The sequence below is a fragment of the Protomyctophum parallelum genome, assembly GCF_964188405.1.
Source record: "Protomyctophum parallelum genome assembly, chromosome: 3".
NCBI classification, from domain to species: domain Eukaryota; kingdom Metazoa; phylum Chordata; class Actinopteri; order Myctophiformes; family Myctophidae; genus Protomyctophum; species Protomyctophum parallelum.
Window position 1 is genome coordinate 19,334,464 of NC_139698.1, and position 16,164 is coordinate 19,350,627.

General features: G+C 46.5%; 1 protein-coding gene across 1 annotated transcript in view; it reads left to right on the forward strand.

Annotated features, from left to right (window-relative positions):
* Nucleotides 1-10,921: 10,921 nt before the first annotated feature.
* LOC310856579 (uncharacterized protein) overlaps nucleotides 10,922-16,164 on the forward strand; it is a gene marked incomplete at both ends in the record, with an annotated part of 97,781 nt that continues 92,538 nt past the window's right edge. The window contains one exon of the mRNA XM_083762051.1: nucleotides 10,922-11,133. Coding sequence (XP_083618177.1) covers nucleotides 10,922-11,133 — 212 coding nt within the window. The remainder of the gene's footprint in view (nucleotides 11,134-16,164) is intronic.

Here is a 16,164-nt window from a genome sequence, read left to right on the forward strand (position 1 = left end):
TTTTTCAGAAAACGGTTAGGATTTATAAGACTTTGTTTTTTTTTAATCGACCTCTATCCAAAACGGGTTAACTGTGCCTGCTTACGTTTGGAGCTCTCTGCCTGTAGTCTTTCTCTCTCCCCCTCTCTCTGCTTCTTTCCGTCCTTCTCTCCCTACACGTCTGCCCTCCATTGTTCATTTGTGTGTGTCTTTCATGTGCCAGGCCAGCCGTGTCCCCCCTCCTCCCCCCCCCCCCCCCCCCCCCCCCCCACACACACACACACACCCCCCCCCCCCCCCCCCCCCACACACACACACACACACACACACACACACACACACACACACACACCCCTTTGTCTGTTTTTGAGTGGTGCAACCACTCCAAGGAACAGCAATGTCCGTGTTCACCCACCTATGTGGCCATGAGCACCAGTATGACTATTAGTACCAGTGGGGGCGCTGTTGTGCCAGAAACAGAGAGGGAGATAGTGCTGCACTGTTGCCTGCTAATGAGAGAGAGAGAGAGAGAGAGAGAGAGAGAGGGGGGGGGGGGGAGTTGCACCAATCAGTTCACATTTTTCAATGTCAATTCGATCAGCTTCACAGCTGGGGGGGAGGAAATGTAATAAACAATATATATAGCTTGATATCGAAACAAATGGTTAAATATTTGAATATATGTTAATGAGGTCCTGCATGCAATCACCTCAAGAGTGAGTGGAAAAGTATATTCAAATGTTTTACTTATAGGTAAAAGTATCGATACTGCAATATAGGAATACTAATAGTCAGAAATTGAAAAATGTACTTGAGCAAAAGTACAAAGGTATTGGTATCAACAAGTACTTTTTCAAACGTGACACATTGTGAGCTTGTAGATCGGCTATTTTCAAATGGCTGGAATGTTTAGGGCTGTACTGGTTAAAACCCATTCTGGGCGAGAACCCCTTTTGGTGTTTTAAGCATTATGTTATGCTTCAGCTATTGAAAAATAGAAGATCTACAAGCTCATAGTGCGGCACTCGGTGCCGCGCTATAAACTTGTAGGTCTGCTATTTTTTTTTTTATCATGAAAATGGGGCGCAAATCTTTGAATATATATACTTTCAGTGTGAACGTTTTAAACTCAAATCTTTGCTTCTGGGGGAGGTCCCTGGAACTACAGAATTTATTTTCAGATGGGCAGCCAATTTCACAAGATTTCTGGGGTCCTTGACATGAAAATGTTTGAGAACCACTGACATAGAAGAAAAATAGCAGATCTACAAGCTCGTAGCGCGCCACCGAGTGGCACGAGCTTGTATAGGTCTGCTATTTTTGAAAAAATCGAAGAACCACTGACATAGAAACATAGCTTTTTCAGAAAACTGTCATTTTCAAACAGACATTTTTAGAATCTGATCTCAGGTCAGAATGGGTTAAACATCGCCCAGCCTCTGCGACCATGCAGCTGACCATGAAGCTCTTAGTCCTGGCCCTGGATTATGGACTACATCAGCATCAGACCGGACAGCAGACCTCAGGTCAGCCATGTCACGTCAGTGAGCAACAGAACACTTGGTGCTCTCCAAGGACCGTGTGCTGTCTGTCACCTTTCCTGTTCAACTCCCCCCTTTGACTCCAGTAAGTGCCACTCCAGTAGTTGTCCAGCTCAGCGGCCTTGTGGTTTTAAGAGTGTCCGCCCTGAGACTGGGAGGTCGGGTCGGGCCATATACCAAAGTCCCTGCGACACACTGGCATGATGTTCAGGGGATGTACTTTGTACATCAAGCTGTCTCTGTTAGGGTCTGTCTCAAGGGGCCAGCTAGGCACTCCAATGTTGAAGCGCTGGGCTAGTGGTAAGAGGAAGGACTGCAGGCGGACCCGTGGATTCTTGACGAGGAAACCCCGTGCAACCGAGCGCTCAATGTTAAAGCCCAGCTGCACTTCCGCGAATGCTGAATCAGCGAAAAAATGCGGAAATAGACTTCCGGCAGCCTTCCGGGTGCTGCAAAACGCCACTGAGCAACTTCCACTGACATGAATAGCGGAGGGGGCGGAGCTTCGCGCCAGTTTAGTCTCTATCCTTTTAATACTCTATGGTCTGTCTCTCCACAGACCATGTCAGCCCTGGCCACTCCCACTTTCCTTCCACACTGCAGTCCCATTCACTCACCTTCTCCAATCAGCCTGCCCCCTATATATATACTGGACTCATTGCAAACCACATTTGTCAGTTCATAGTTTGTTGTTGCCGATGCATGTTCCTGTTCCTCTGTTTGACATTTGTCATTCCTATGTTTCCTGATTCCTGTGTTCCACTGAAGTGAGTTTTTTTCCTGATTCCTGCGTTCTGCTCCTGTTGTATTTTTGCCTTGATGATTTTCGGAGTTCTACTTCAGTGTGAGACTTTGCCTTATTTACTTCATTAAATACTTACAAATCTGCCCTTGTTGCTGTGACTCTGCTTATGGGTTCAACTCACTTTGCATCATAACAGTCTCACGCTACAGAAACAGGAGATATAGGCTCCTGCCCTGCGGGCCACAAGGTAGGGGTGGGCGATACTGTATATATCGTCAAGACGATACACAATATGCCTTTTCAGATTCGTATATATCGTGATACAGTGAATGCACATTCTGCACGTACTTAATTTATAGTAGGTACACTTCTGTAGAACGACGGTAGATATAATGGTCTGTTACTCCTTTTTCTTTTTCTTTTTGTTACCTTGTAGGTGGTTGTAGGCCTACTGTTAACCCATGCAGCGACCGGATTCTACAATTGTCTGCTAAATCTTGACAGTTTTCTGAAAAACCTCATGTCAGTGGTTTTCAAACTATTTAATGTCAAGGACCCACAAGATTATATGTAATTGACCGACACCCATCTGAAAATATGTAGTTCCAGGGACCCTCCATAAGCAAAGACTTGAGTTAAAAATGTTAGCTCTGAAAGAATATATATTCAAACATTTGGGCCACAATTTTCACGATTTTTCAAAAATAGCAGATCTACAATCTCGCTATATGAGCTTGTAGATCTGCTATTTAACTTGAGAAATAACCATAAACACCAACGTGAAAAACAATTGTGATAATATCCTGCATCGTGATACTGCCTGACAAAATATAATATAATATTTTTCCATATCACCCCTATTCCACGAGGCTAGTTAGTTAGTTTAATTTATTGTCCACGTGTGGAAATCCGTCTTCGGTCTCAACAGTAAAAAACAAACTGTTACAACAACAGCAACAACACTTAACACAATAATTTTCTCATGGCAAAAAAGTGCAGGACTATCCTAGATATACAGCCTAATTGTTGCTGTCTCTTCCCAATGATTTTTGAGGCTAGGTTTACTAGCTTGCTTCTTCCTTTTACATTTAGATTGCCAAACCACATTGCCTACATGTTAAAAGTCAAGATTCCCTCTATCAGGTTTTTATAGACTGTTTCCATAATATGCTCCTAAGCTCAGGCTTACTTACTTATAGTTGTGGGATAACTCCATTTGTAAGCTGCATCTCGGATGACAATAGGGAGCAGTACAGATACCGTGGGGGGAGAGCTTTGTACGGTGATTCCATTCCTGCCGTCAGGCACGTGCAGAGAGTGTATCTACTGGGGATGCGGTTTAACGACATGGATTTCAAAACAAATTAGTTCAACACAAAATGCTGTACGTGTTCGAGTTCAGGAGAGTTTGGGGGGGGGGGGGGAAGCAATTCTCCTGAATGCTGCCTTCCGGCATGCAGGCATGGAAAGGAGTGGTTTGCATTTCTTTCACCATGTAGTAAATTCTGCCCCCTTTGATGTCTCTGTGTGTACGTCCCTGCCTGCCTTATAAGAGATTTATCACACCTGATGCTCTATCTTAGCTCTGGTCCATACAGAGCGAATGGCGAGTTCAAGTTTATTGGTAATTTAAAATATATATGTCCAGCTTTTGGTGTATGTGCACAAACTTTGTCCTAGCTTGTAGATCCACTATTTATTTTTTGCTATTTTAGAAATGGGGCTATAGCCTGCCCTATATGGTAACTTAGTTTATGCCACCCCTATTTCTTTCTGAAATTAGACCTCTGCTACAGACAGCCCTTCAGGACCTGACATCTCCCCAGCAGCCATGAGCAGCCATAGCTCAGGTCAGGTGTGACTTGATCCCAATCAGCCCAGCTGCTCCACATCAACTTAACGGTTTCCTTTATTCCTGCATGTGTCCTTGCCTTTGGGGTTCCTTCCTGGCCCATTTGGCTACACTCTTATCACTGACCTGTACTATTCGAATAAAGGCAGAAATGACCCAAAAAATATAAAATGGAAAAGCAGAAGAAAAGAAGACGAGGCCGGGAGGCCCCCCCAGCTCCCATCGCCATCCAATGGGAGGAAGTGACAGCCGAGGTAAGGTATATGGCTGCATGCTGGGCCACTCTCTCCTTTCCTAATCCTTAAGGCTCATTCATAGTCTGGATTTTCGGTGGTGAGGTGACCACCGAAACGGTGGTGAGCTGACCACCGGAGCTGAAATAACGTTGAGCGGTGGTGAGTAAAAACGGAGAGAAGGGCTGGAGCGGTGGCGGTGGTTTGCTCTTCACCGCGGCTCGTGAAGAGCAAACGGGTATTGTCTCATGGGGACACATTCAATCCTCTCTGACGTATTGTCTCATAGGGACACATTCAACCCTCTCTGACGTATTGTCTTATGGGGACACATTCAATCTCTGAGGTATTGTCTCATAGAACACATTCAATCCTCTCTGAGGTATTGTCTCATAGAACACATTCCATCCTCTCTGAGGTATTGTCTTATGGGGACACATTCCATCCTCTCTGAGGTATTGTCTCATGGGGACACATTCCATCCTCTCTGAGGTATTGTCTTATGGGGACACATTCCATCCTCTCTGAGGTATTGTCTTATGGGGACACATTCCATCCTCTCTGAGGTATTGTCTTATGGGGACACATTCCATCCTCTCTGAGGTATTGTCTCATGGGAACACATTCCATCCTCTCTGAGGTATTGTCTCATAGAACACATTCCATCCTCTCTGAGGTATTGTCTTATGGGGACACATTCCATCCTCTCTGAGGTATTGTCTTATGGGGACACATTCCATCCTCTCTGAGGTATTGTCTTATGGGGACACATTCAGTCCTCTCTGAGGTATTGTCTTATGGGGACACATTCCATCCTCTCTGAGGTATTGTCTTATGGGGACACATTCCATCCTCTCTGAGGTATTGTCTCATAGAACACATTCCATCCTCTCTGAGGTATTGTCTCATAGAACACATTCCATCCTCTCTGAGGTATTGTCTCATAGGGACACATTCCATCCTCTCTGAGGTATTGTCTTATGGGGACACATTCCATCCTCTCTGAGGTATTGTCTCATAGGGACACATTCCATCCTCTCTGAGGTATTGTCTCATGGGGACACATTCCATCCTCTCTGAGGTATTGTCTCATGGAACACATTCCATCCTCTCTGAGGTATTGTCTCATAGAACACATTCCATCCTCTCTGAGGTATTGTCTTATGGGGACACATTCCATCCTCTCTGAGGTATTGTCTCATGGGGACACATTCCATCCTCTCTGAGGTATTGTCTTATGGGGACACATTCCATCCTCTCTGAGGTATTGTCTCATAGAACACATTCCATCCTCTCTGAGGTATTGTCTTATGGGGACACATTCCATCCTCTCTGAGGTATTGTCTTATGGGGACACATTCCATCCTCTCTGAGGTATTGTCTTATGGGGACACATTCAGTCCTCTCTGAGGTATTGTCTCATAGAACACATTCCATCCTCTCTGAGGTATTGTCTTATGGGGACACATTCCATCCTCTCTGAGGTATTGTCTTATGGGGACACATTCCATCCTCTCTGAGGTATTGTCTTATGGGGACACATTCCATCCTCTGAGGTATTGTCTTATGGGGACACATTCAGTCCTCTCTGAGGTATTGTCTTATGGGGACACATTCCATCCTCTCTGAGGTATTGTCTTATGGGGACACATTCAGTCCTCTCTGAGGTATTGTCTTATGGGGACACATTCAATCCTCTCTGAGGTATTGTCTTATGGGAACACATTCCATCCTCTCTGAGGTATTGTCTCATAGAACACATTCCATCCTCTCTGAGGTATTGTCTTATGGGGACACATTCCATCCTCTCTGAGGTATTGTCTTATGGGGACACATTCCATCCTCTCTGAGGTATTGTCTTATGGGGACACATTCCATCCTCTCTGAGGTATTGTCTTATGGGGACACATTCCATCCTCTCTGAGGTATTGTCTCATAGAACACATTCCATCCTCTCTGAGGTATTGTCTTATGGGGACACATTCCATCCTCTCTGAGGTATTGTCTCATGGGGACACATTCCATCCTCTCTGAGGTATTGTCTCATAGAACACATTCCATCCTCTCTGAGGTATTGTCTTATGGGGACACATTCCATCCTCTCTGAGGTATTGTCTTATGGGGACACATTCCATCCTCTCTGAGGTATTGTCTCATGGGGACACATTCCATCCTCTCTGAGGTATTGTCTCATGGGGACACATTCCATCCTCTCTGAGGTATTGTCTCATGGGGACACATTCCATCCTCTCTGAGGTATTGTCTTATGGGGACACATTCCATCCTCTCTGAGGTATTGTCTCATGGGGACACATTCCATCCTCTCTGAGGTATTGTCTTATGGGGACACATTCCATCCTCTCTGAGGTATTGTCTCATGGGGACACATTCCATCCTCTCTGAGGTATTGTCTTATGGGGACACATTCCATCCTCTCTGAGGTATTGTCTCATGGGGACACATTCCATCCTCTCTGAGGTATTGTCTTATGGGGACACATTCCATCCTCTCTGAGGTATTGTCTTATGGGGACACATTCCATCCTCTCTGAGGTATTGTCTTATGGGGACACATTCCATCCTCTCTGAGGTATTGTCTCATGGGGACACATTCAGTCCTCTCTGAGGCCATAGTGACGCGTACATGCAGCATGTGTGTCAAACATAAACACATTATTATTATTTAATTATTTTAAACACCCCGTCGTGCGTCACCTAACTTTGCCGATATTGCTTAATTCTTACATGCGCTATAGACATATGATCAGCAGTCGAAGGAGGAAGGTGCTGGAGCAATCTGTGTTATTCTAAAACCGTTTTAATAAACATGGTTAATATGACAATTGACACAAATCTTTCAATGTTTGTATTCATTTTGTAATTGAAAACCCATGAAAAATGTGTGTTTTTGGAATCATTTGATGCCAGTATAGCCTATCTTAGCCTTCCACAGCCAAGATTGACATAAATGAATAATAATGTTGATAGACAATACTCCAATCTTAGATTATATAGGCTAATTAACTCAGCTTTGATAGTCTTTCAAAAGGTCGATCTAGACTGGTGGATAGGCTAGATCAATTCGGCCCATGTGCACAATCCATCCAGAGCCATGGCTGTATTTAATTTCATTCTAAAATTATTATATTTATCTTACTTTGACTCTTTTAATCGTATATCTGTGGCGATCTCATGTGTTTCATTCTCACTGCAGCTATGATACCCGAATTTTCCATCTGATAATCTAATCTTCATTTGTAGGCCTATTTCATGTCTTAATTTCATTAAACCATAAAAACGGAACCGATCAAATATATGTGCACATGAGGAATGAATAAAGGAAACTGCAATTTACCGTCTGACTGTTATGGTTTCCTTTGATATTCATTCGTCTGTCACATTGCTAGCCTATTTGATGGGGGGGGGGGGAAGGGGTGATGACGCGCGACCCCACCTCCACCTGTGACGGGAACGGTGATGGCGGTGATGATGATGATGATGATGCTGGTACCATGGCAACAAGACGCGATTACATGCCGAGCCTATACAAAAAAAAAAAAAAAAAGGCTTTTTTTAATTTAGGCTATTTATTTCCTATTTGTAGACATGCTGTTGCGCGCTCCCGTGGATGTGGGGCGCACGTATAGGCTATACGCGAGAGCGGATGGCATTTAATTGAAAGTGCTATTCTCATCTCTGCATGTGGAGAGTATTTAGGCTATAGCCCTATAGATGTTACTATGAGTATCTAATCGATATGGTGGTTTATTATCGATGTCTGGCTGGATCGATGGAGCGAGGAAGGATGTGCGAACGTTCAACAAGTTATTTTATTTCTCTCTCAGCCTCGGCTTGAATACACAGCATCCAGACGCGCTGCCTGTTTCTCACTGTTGTATTGTTTGAACTACACATGCGGACACGTTTTTCTTTCTATACACCGACAAGGAGGAAGGGATTCAACCGGCGTGTCAAATTGTCCATTTATAAACGGGATATATTGGGAACACACGGCGTCGATCACTGACTGTGTAGGCTATCCTCCTCCCAGAAGACAATGTCATGTCAAAGTGACAGTCGAAACCGGCGATAGAATTAAAAGGACGGGGAGATTTCTTCTTTTTTTTTGGGGGGGGGGGGGGATTTTATTTCAAACTAAATCTGTTCTTTAGACATTAATTCCGCCTCGGTGAGGGTGCGGTGCCGTGACCTCTCTCTCTCTCTCTCTCTCTCTCTCTCTCTCTCTCTCCTTTAAAAATCCGTCTTTTTCCCTGACGCACGCACGGTGCGCCTCAGGAGTACTATTGGACTATAGACATTAAGAACGTGCAGAAGAAGGGCCACTGATTCTCTGACACAAATAATGGGGTAAATACGTGAATAAAGTTCACTTTTTTTTCCTGTGTCGTGTTGTAGTAGCTGGCTATACGTATATTCCCTATAGTCTGTGTAGTTAGCATATTCTCTGTGTGTCAGAGAATGAATTAACCGGCGCGCCTCGGAGACTCCGCGTGCGTCTGTCTGTGTGTAGTCTGCTGTGCTTTTAATGTGCGTGTCCGTTCTCGGTGCCTGCGGATAAAAAGAGCCAAGAAATCCACTCAAGTGTCTCCTTGTAATTCATCCATCGGCGGATGATTGTCACTATCTCTCTCAACCCAGCTCCTCCATCAATCTCCGAAGACCTCTCTCTCTCTCTCTCTCTCTCTCTCTCTCTCTCTCTCCAGTCCCCGGGTCGGGTCATCAAACCTCCCCACAGTTACGTAAGGACCATCGGCGTGACTGACAACAGAACAAACCGGGGGTCGGCGAACCCCACCACCGTCCCCCCGCCGCGGGGTGAGTGGGTGTGGGTGAACTAATGGCTCCGAGCGAGGAGCAGTGTGATTAATTACAAGACTGTAAAGACATTTTTTTTTAAAGCTCCTTTTTGGGGGGTGTCGTTTTGAGAGAGAGCGAGAGAGAGAGAGAGAGACCGGGGGGAATTCGGTGGCCAGCATGCCGGGCGTCAGTGCGCGGTGGTAGGCTGTGGCCAGGAGGAGGAGAGGCTATACATCATGGCCTCCTCGATTCCTCCAGAGCAGCAGCAACAGCAGCAACAACGTCTCTTCAAGGACGTCGAAGGAGGAATGACTCAGAGAATCCTATAGAGACACAAGAGAAGAGGACAAAGCACAACCGGGAATTTCTCCTCCTCCTTCTCCTCCGAGGTGCACGGAATGGAAAGCCTGGTGACGCGAGGTTAACCGAGACCACACACACACACACACACACACACACACACACACACACACACACACACACACACACACACACACACACACACACACAAAACATAAAGGAAGAGAGAGTGAGAGAGAAGTGAGCAGCAGAGTGCTGCCACCGCCGCTGGCGTCACACATGCAGGAGGAGAGGAGAGGAGAGGAGAGGGTCTCTTTTGTCGTCTCCTTCTTTATATAGCCAAGGGCACCATGCATGCACCGGGTGTGTCATATCAGTGATGATGACGAGCTGCCGCGACCCCCCCCCCCCCCCCCCCCCCCCCCACACACACACACACACACACACACAACAAGTTCTTCTACGCTGACGGTATAACCTTCCTTTAAGACACAGACACATTAGTTAGAGAGAGAGAGAGAGAGAGAGAGAGAGAGAGACCATAGGTTCTGGAGAAAACAGCTACAGGTAGGCTGACTGCCTGGCCACGCTCTACTCTCATGCACTCTCTGCCTCTCCAGCCTTCTCCTCCTCTCCTCCCCTGATCTCTACTACTCTAAATTATTCTCTCTCCTCCACTCTATTCTCCTCCACTCTCCTTTCCTCTCCTCTCCCCTCTCCCACCCTCCTTCTCCTCCCCTCTCCTCCTCCTCCTCCTCTCTACTTCTCTAATAGTCTCTTTCCTCCACTCTCCTTTCTCCTCCTCCTCCTCCTCCTCCTCCTCCCCCTCTCCTCTCCCTCTCCTCCTCTCCTCTGGGTGTGAGATGGATGGAGTTCTGGGTGGAGGAGGAGGCGCAGCAGTCTCCACTACTCCCATGAGCAGCAGCAGCAGCGGCAGCCTGTCCAGGCTCCGCGGAGGCTCTAGCGGCGCGCCACCAGGAGGAGGAGGTGAGTCCAACAACAACAGCAGCAGCAACAAGAAGAAGCGGCGCAGCAAAGGCAGCCTCCCGTCCCCGTCGGGCGTATACCGTCTCTCCCAGGCCTCTCTGGGAGAGGGGGGGGTCGGGGCGGTCCCTCCCGAGGGGGGGGGTCCGGCGGCCGCAGCAGGGACCGCCACCACCACCGCCATGTCCGCCCGGCGCCGCCTCTCCATCATGAGCTCCTCCTCCCCGCCGGCCCGGGGCGGCTCGGGGGCGACCACGCCCATCCCGCTGCCCCCACCCCGCTCGGTGGGCTTCGCGTCATCGTCGACCCCGCCCCCACCGCGCACCACCGCCCTGGCCTCCACCGCCTCGTCCGTGGTGGTGGTCGCCTGCAACGCGGGAGGAGGGGGAGGAGGGGCCGAGACCACCACCACCACTACGACGACCACCACGACCCCCGAGATCGGGGGAGGAGGAGGAGGGGGGGGCGGCATGGGGCTGTTCGGGATGGGCTTTCAGGACGGCGAGGACTACAGCCGCTCCAACCAGAGCACGTTCATCCAGCGGCAGTTCGGCGCCATGCTGCAGCCCGGCGTCAACAAGTTCAGCCTGCGCATGTTCGGCTCGCACAAGGCCGTCGCCCTGGAGCAGGAGAGGCTGAAGTCCGCCGGAGCGTGGATCATACACCCGTACAGCGACTTCAGGTACTGTATATATACGCCGCACGCACGCACATATATACACTATTTGCAGACTGCGTTTGTTTCCGTCAGAGTTTGGAAGCACTCGTTTTCATTAAAGCAATGTCCTGCTGCCTCTTGCATTTAGTGCTAATTCAAAACAGGTGGTGCGCATGGGCAGTTGAGTGATATCCAACGAGCACTTCCAAACTCCAGCACTTAGAAAAGGAATCACCTGCAAGGACACAAAGTATAGCTCATGACATGTCTACAGTGGATTTTTATGAAACAAACACTTTGTTGAGGATAGAAAGAGAATAATTCAAGCTTTCCGCACAGCTGCAATGTTGGTGAGTTTGACATTTGATACAATCAGAGAGGACTTTGGATGAATGGGCTGCCGTTGGACGTTGCACCTATAGGTAGCACCTTGCCATTAACTTATATGGTAAGATGGCCGCGGTCTGTAGCTCTGGTCCATAGCCTTACTCATGGACCAGAGCTAACATCCCTACCTGCTTTCTCTGCACCATTTCCACATTTCCATTACCCTTTCCACATTTTAAAATGTAAAAGACCAATATTATGAAGAAAACAAGACGTTGAGACCGCTAAAACAAATAGAATAAAGTTTACCTTCAGAAAAAGCGTTGTTTATGGCTTCTGAGTGTAGGTCTTTTAACATGTAATGTCTATGGAGTGACGTCACGTCAACACCACTAGGTCTGGAAAGGGGCCAACATTGAGAAACCATGGACTGTGGTTCCATCTCATTTGGAAGTTTCCAGAAAGCGTTTCCGTCCCACTGTCAGAGCTGTATACGGTAGCCTGCATGGCATTATGCATGGATTCACTCACATGTTGATGCTTTTCAACCCTTTACTTATTCAGTATTTGAGCACAGAACCACCGTTTGATGACATTTAATAAGCACAAAACTTTGAATATTGTTGTCTCGTGGGTTTGATAATAAATTCCGTGCGGATTGACCATTAGGAAGAGATAACAGGCAAACATTGATCAAAAATAACAATTCTTCTACATTCTCTAATTGTGTAGACGTCTTGCAAATGAACCCATTTTGGGCGGCAACCCCTTTTGGTGTTAGCATTATGTTGTGCTTTAGCTATTGAAAAATATCATAGCACGCCACCGAGTGGCGCGCTACGAGCTTGTATAGGTCTGCTATTTTTGAAAAATCGAAGAACGACTGACATAGAAACATTAGCTTTTCAGAAAACTGTCAGGATGTAGAAGAACATTTTTAGAATCTGATCTCAGGTCAGAATGGGTTAAGTTTGCACTCTCACGAGTCCATCATTTAGCTGGGGGACCCGCTGGAACCTCCTCAAGGACCGCTGGTGGTCCCCAGACCACTGGTTGAGAACCACTGCTCTGTGGCGTCGGTCTGGAGTTTGGCCAATAGGCAGAGAGTATGAGAAATATGAACAGGATGTGTCCTTTTCACTGTTGTATACGGACAACACCGATTGGCCCCCGATCATTTTCAGATAATCCATTTGGGTCCATTTTACGCTCTCAGAGTTACAGACCTATAAGGGTCCATTTGGTTCCATTTGTTTTGTACACTGTCAGAGTTACAGACCTGTAAGGTTCCATCAGAGTTACAAAGCTGTAAGGGTCCATTTGGTTCCATTTGTACACTCTCAGACTTACAGACCTGTAAGGGTCCATTTGGTTCCGTTTGTTCACTCTCAGAGTTACAGACCTGTAAGGGTCCATTTGGTTCCATTTGTACACTCAGAGTTGCAGACCTGTAAGGGTACATTTGGTTCCGTTTGTACACTACGGACCTGTAAGGGTCCATTTGGTTCCATTTGTACGCTCTCAGACTTACAGACCTGTAAGGGTCCATTTGGTTCCATTTGTGCACTCTCAGAGTTACAGACCTGTAAGGGTCCATTTGGTTCCGTCTGTACACTCACAGTTACAGACCTGTAAGGGTACATTTGGTTCCGTCTGTACACTACGGACCTGTAAGGGTCCATTTGGTTCCATTTGTACGCTCTCAGACTTACAGACCTGTAAGGGGACATTTTGTTCCATTCATTTTGTACACTCAGAGTTACAGACCTGTAAGGGTCCATTTGGTTCCGTGTGTACACGGACCTGTAAGGGTCCATTTGGTTCCGTTTGTACACTCTCACAGTTCCAGACCCTAACCCTAACCCCTATAGGGATCGTTAAAGGGGGCCGTTATCGTTAAGGCAACCAATTATTGGCAGAGACACACACCTGTGGATTTTATTTTTAGTGCGCGACAGAGAGCGGTGCACAGGCTAAAAATAACCCCAGCATTCCTCTAACCCCATTCCCTGCTTCACCTCGCCTCTAAATGTCTATACTATACACCTCAGTCACCGCTAAACCCTGTATCCCTAAACTTCTTTGCCTTTTATTTACCATTTTGAAAAACTATTTTTGAATAGTTCAACTAGCCAATCTACATTGACACGATGTGAGCTTGTAGACTGGCCATTTTAACTATTCAAAAATGTTTAGCAAAATAGTAAAAACTAGAACTGCACTCTGTCGAGTGCATACTTGCTTGTTGCACACTAGTAGGCCATAAATGGCCAACTAGTGCGCAAGCAGAGCGCGCAAGTCCTTTCGACCGCTGTAAACTGTCAAATCTCAGTATCTCTGTGAAGGAACGTTTGAAATGTATAATTTTTAGATGTAACTATTTGCTACTGTACCTACCTACTTTATGCATAATTATAAACACCTAGTATTATTAAGTATGATTCAAGTTTCTATCTATATAAGTTTGGGTGAAGAGCTAGTCATACATATACACACCACGTACTCTGGTCCCAGCAGATCAGGCACAACTTGCTATTTTATTTTTACTGATTATGTATAGTATACGTATGACTAGCTCTAAATGATGACGTAAGAGATATGGTCATTTGTGGTCATTTGGTCCCAGCAAAGCAGGCATATACTATATATAGTATATATATAGTATTTAGGCATATACTATATACGTATACATATATACTATGTAGAGTGTGTAGTTGTAAGTTGATTAGCGGTATACTGTGGTTACTTTGCGCCAAAAACCGTGACAGCTGTCCCGCCATTTGATGTTTATGCAAGAAAACAGCAAATCTGTGCCTGGTTTGCTGGGACCAAATGACCACAAATGACCATATTTCTTACGTCATCATTAAGAGCTAGTCATACATATACACACCACGTACTCTGGTCCCAGCAGATCAGGCACAATTTGCTATTTTATTTTTACTGATTATCTATACTAGTCCTTACCCGTTCTGAATATATGCAAACAGCAAATCATGTTCAGTGTGTGATGTAATAGATCACATTACTGATAGGGGGGGGAATTGTTTACAGATGGTCTTGGAAAGTTGGGTTGGGCACTAAAGTATAGGCTAATTAAATGCTGTAGTACAATCATAAGTACACCATTGATGTGTGATGTAAATATGGTGGTGATATTCTGCCTATAAATGGAAGTTATTGAATATTTTCAAGGTCGGTGATGCACTTTGTAGACGGCCCCTAACCGCTCACCGTCTGCTAGGGCATTAACGACTTGAGATTTTTCCCAGTCGACTTGTCGGACAGTAATTTATCGATAAGTCGAATTATCGTTTCTGGCGGCGGGGGGGGGGGGGGGGGGGGGGGGGGGCGGACGCGGACGCGGACGCGGACGCGCGGGGGGGGGGGGGGGATTTAACAGGGGCGGGTGGAGCTGCCGCGCGCTCAAATACGGAGCATGTCAAACATAGCACTGCGCATTCAGTGGCCTCTCCAATATGACACAGTCACAGTGCATGTATCATCTATATCAGAGGTTCCCAAACACCGGTGCCGGTCCGCGGGACACGTGGCACTGGTACGCAAGAGGGGAATTCTACGTTTTGCGTCGTTTAAAAATGTCCAATCTTTGTATCTTTAGCAGCAGCAGCTGTAGGCTATTTTGTGACGATAGCATTAATGAAACCAAACGCTACACGCGGTTCCGGTACAGGATTATTATTTCATGTGAATCATGTCAAAATGAAAAGATGATGTTATCCAGGTAAAGTAGTGGTATTGGCACACAGCGCAGCAGCAGCACCGAGAACACAATGAGAGATATGACATTATTATTCTCCTCCTCCTCCTCCTCCACAACTCGATAACGTTCTCATTTGTTACTCATTTTCTGAGCCATGCAAATAAACAACAACCCGCACTGACCGGAGACGGAGAGGTTCATGTGCGCTGCGCGTAAAGCTTAGCCAGAAACAGACAGTCATTGCGTCAGCATGCATGTAGCCTCGGGAACCCAGACGTTATATTTCCAGCACGGAGGTGAGGGGGATATCGTTTGGGGGTAACGTTTGCGTGCTTCTATCTGTTACTTCTCTGACACAGCGCAGTTCAAACAGACTTCAGCCAGTCTCAATAGTGGGACACCGCGCGCTGAGAGCCACATAGCCTACACAGCTGCATTTGGTTTTTAATTAAGGGCGCGTTCTGAATGCAATGAAAAAAGGGGAGAAAAAAAAAAAAAAATAAGCTCAACTTTCGACTCGCGCTGCTGCGAGTCGACTCGTGACTCGTTTATCGATAAATCGATAAATCGATTTTCTGATGAATGCCCTACCGTCTGCTGCCCGTGGAGATATAAGCTATTAAACGGTGAACGCGGAGGTTGGCTTTTTGGGCTTCAAAGCAAGTTGTAGTTTGTTCTTTATATAATCAGGATAAGAATTAGGTGTTTTGTGTGATTTAGGAACGTGTCGTTGTCATTGCATCTGTCTGTATGTATTTTGTCATTGTGTTGTTCCGACGGCACGGGATCTGTCTTCTCCAAACGTCTCCATTTGGCCACCCCGAGACCCCGACAGATAAGCATTCCGTTGTGTTCGTGCTGTTCAGTGTGTCACGCAGCCACGCTGGGTGCGCGCAGGGCTGTAAGCTGTCGTTGTCAGTGTCCAGGCTTTGAGCGTGCATGTAGCCCATGTGTAATGCACGGCGAAGGAGGTGGTTGAGGAGGGGGCGGACAGTGTAAATGGT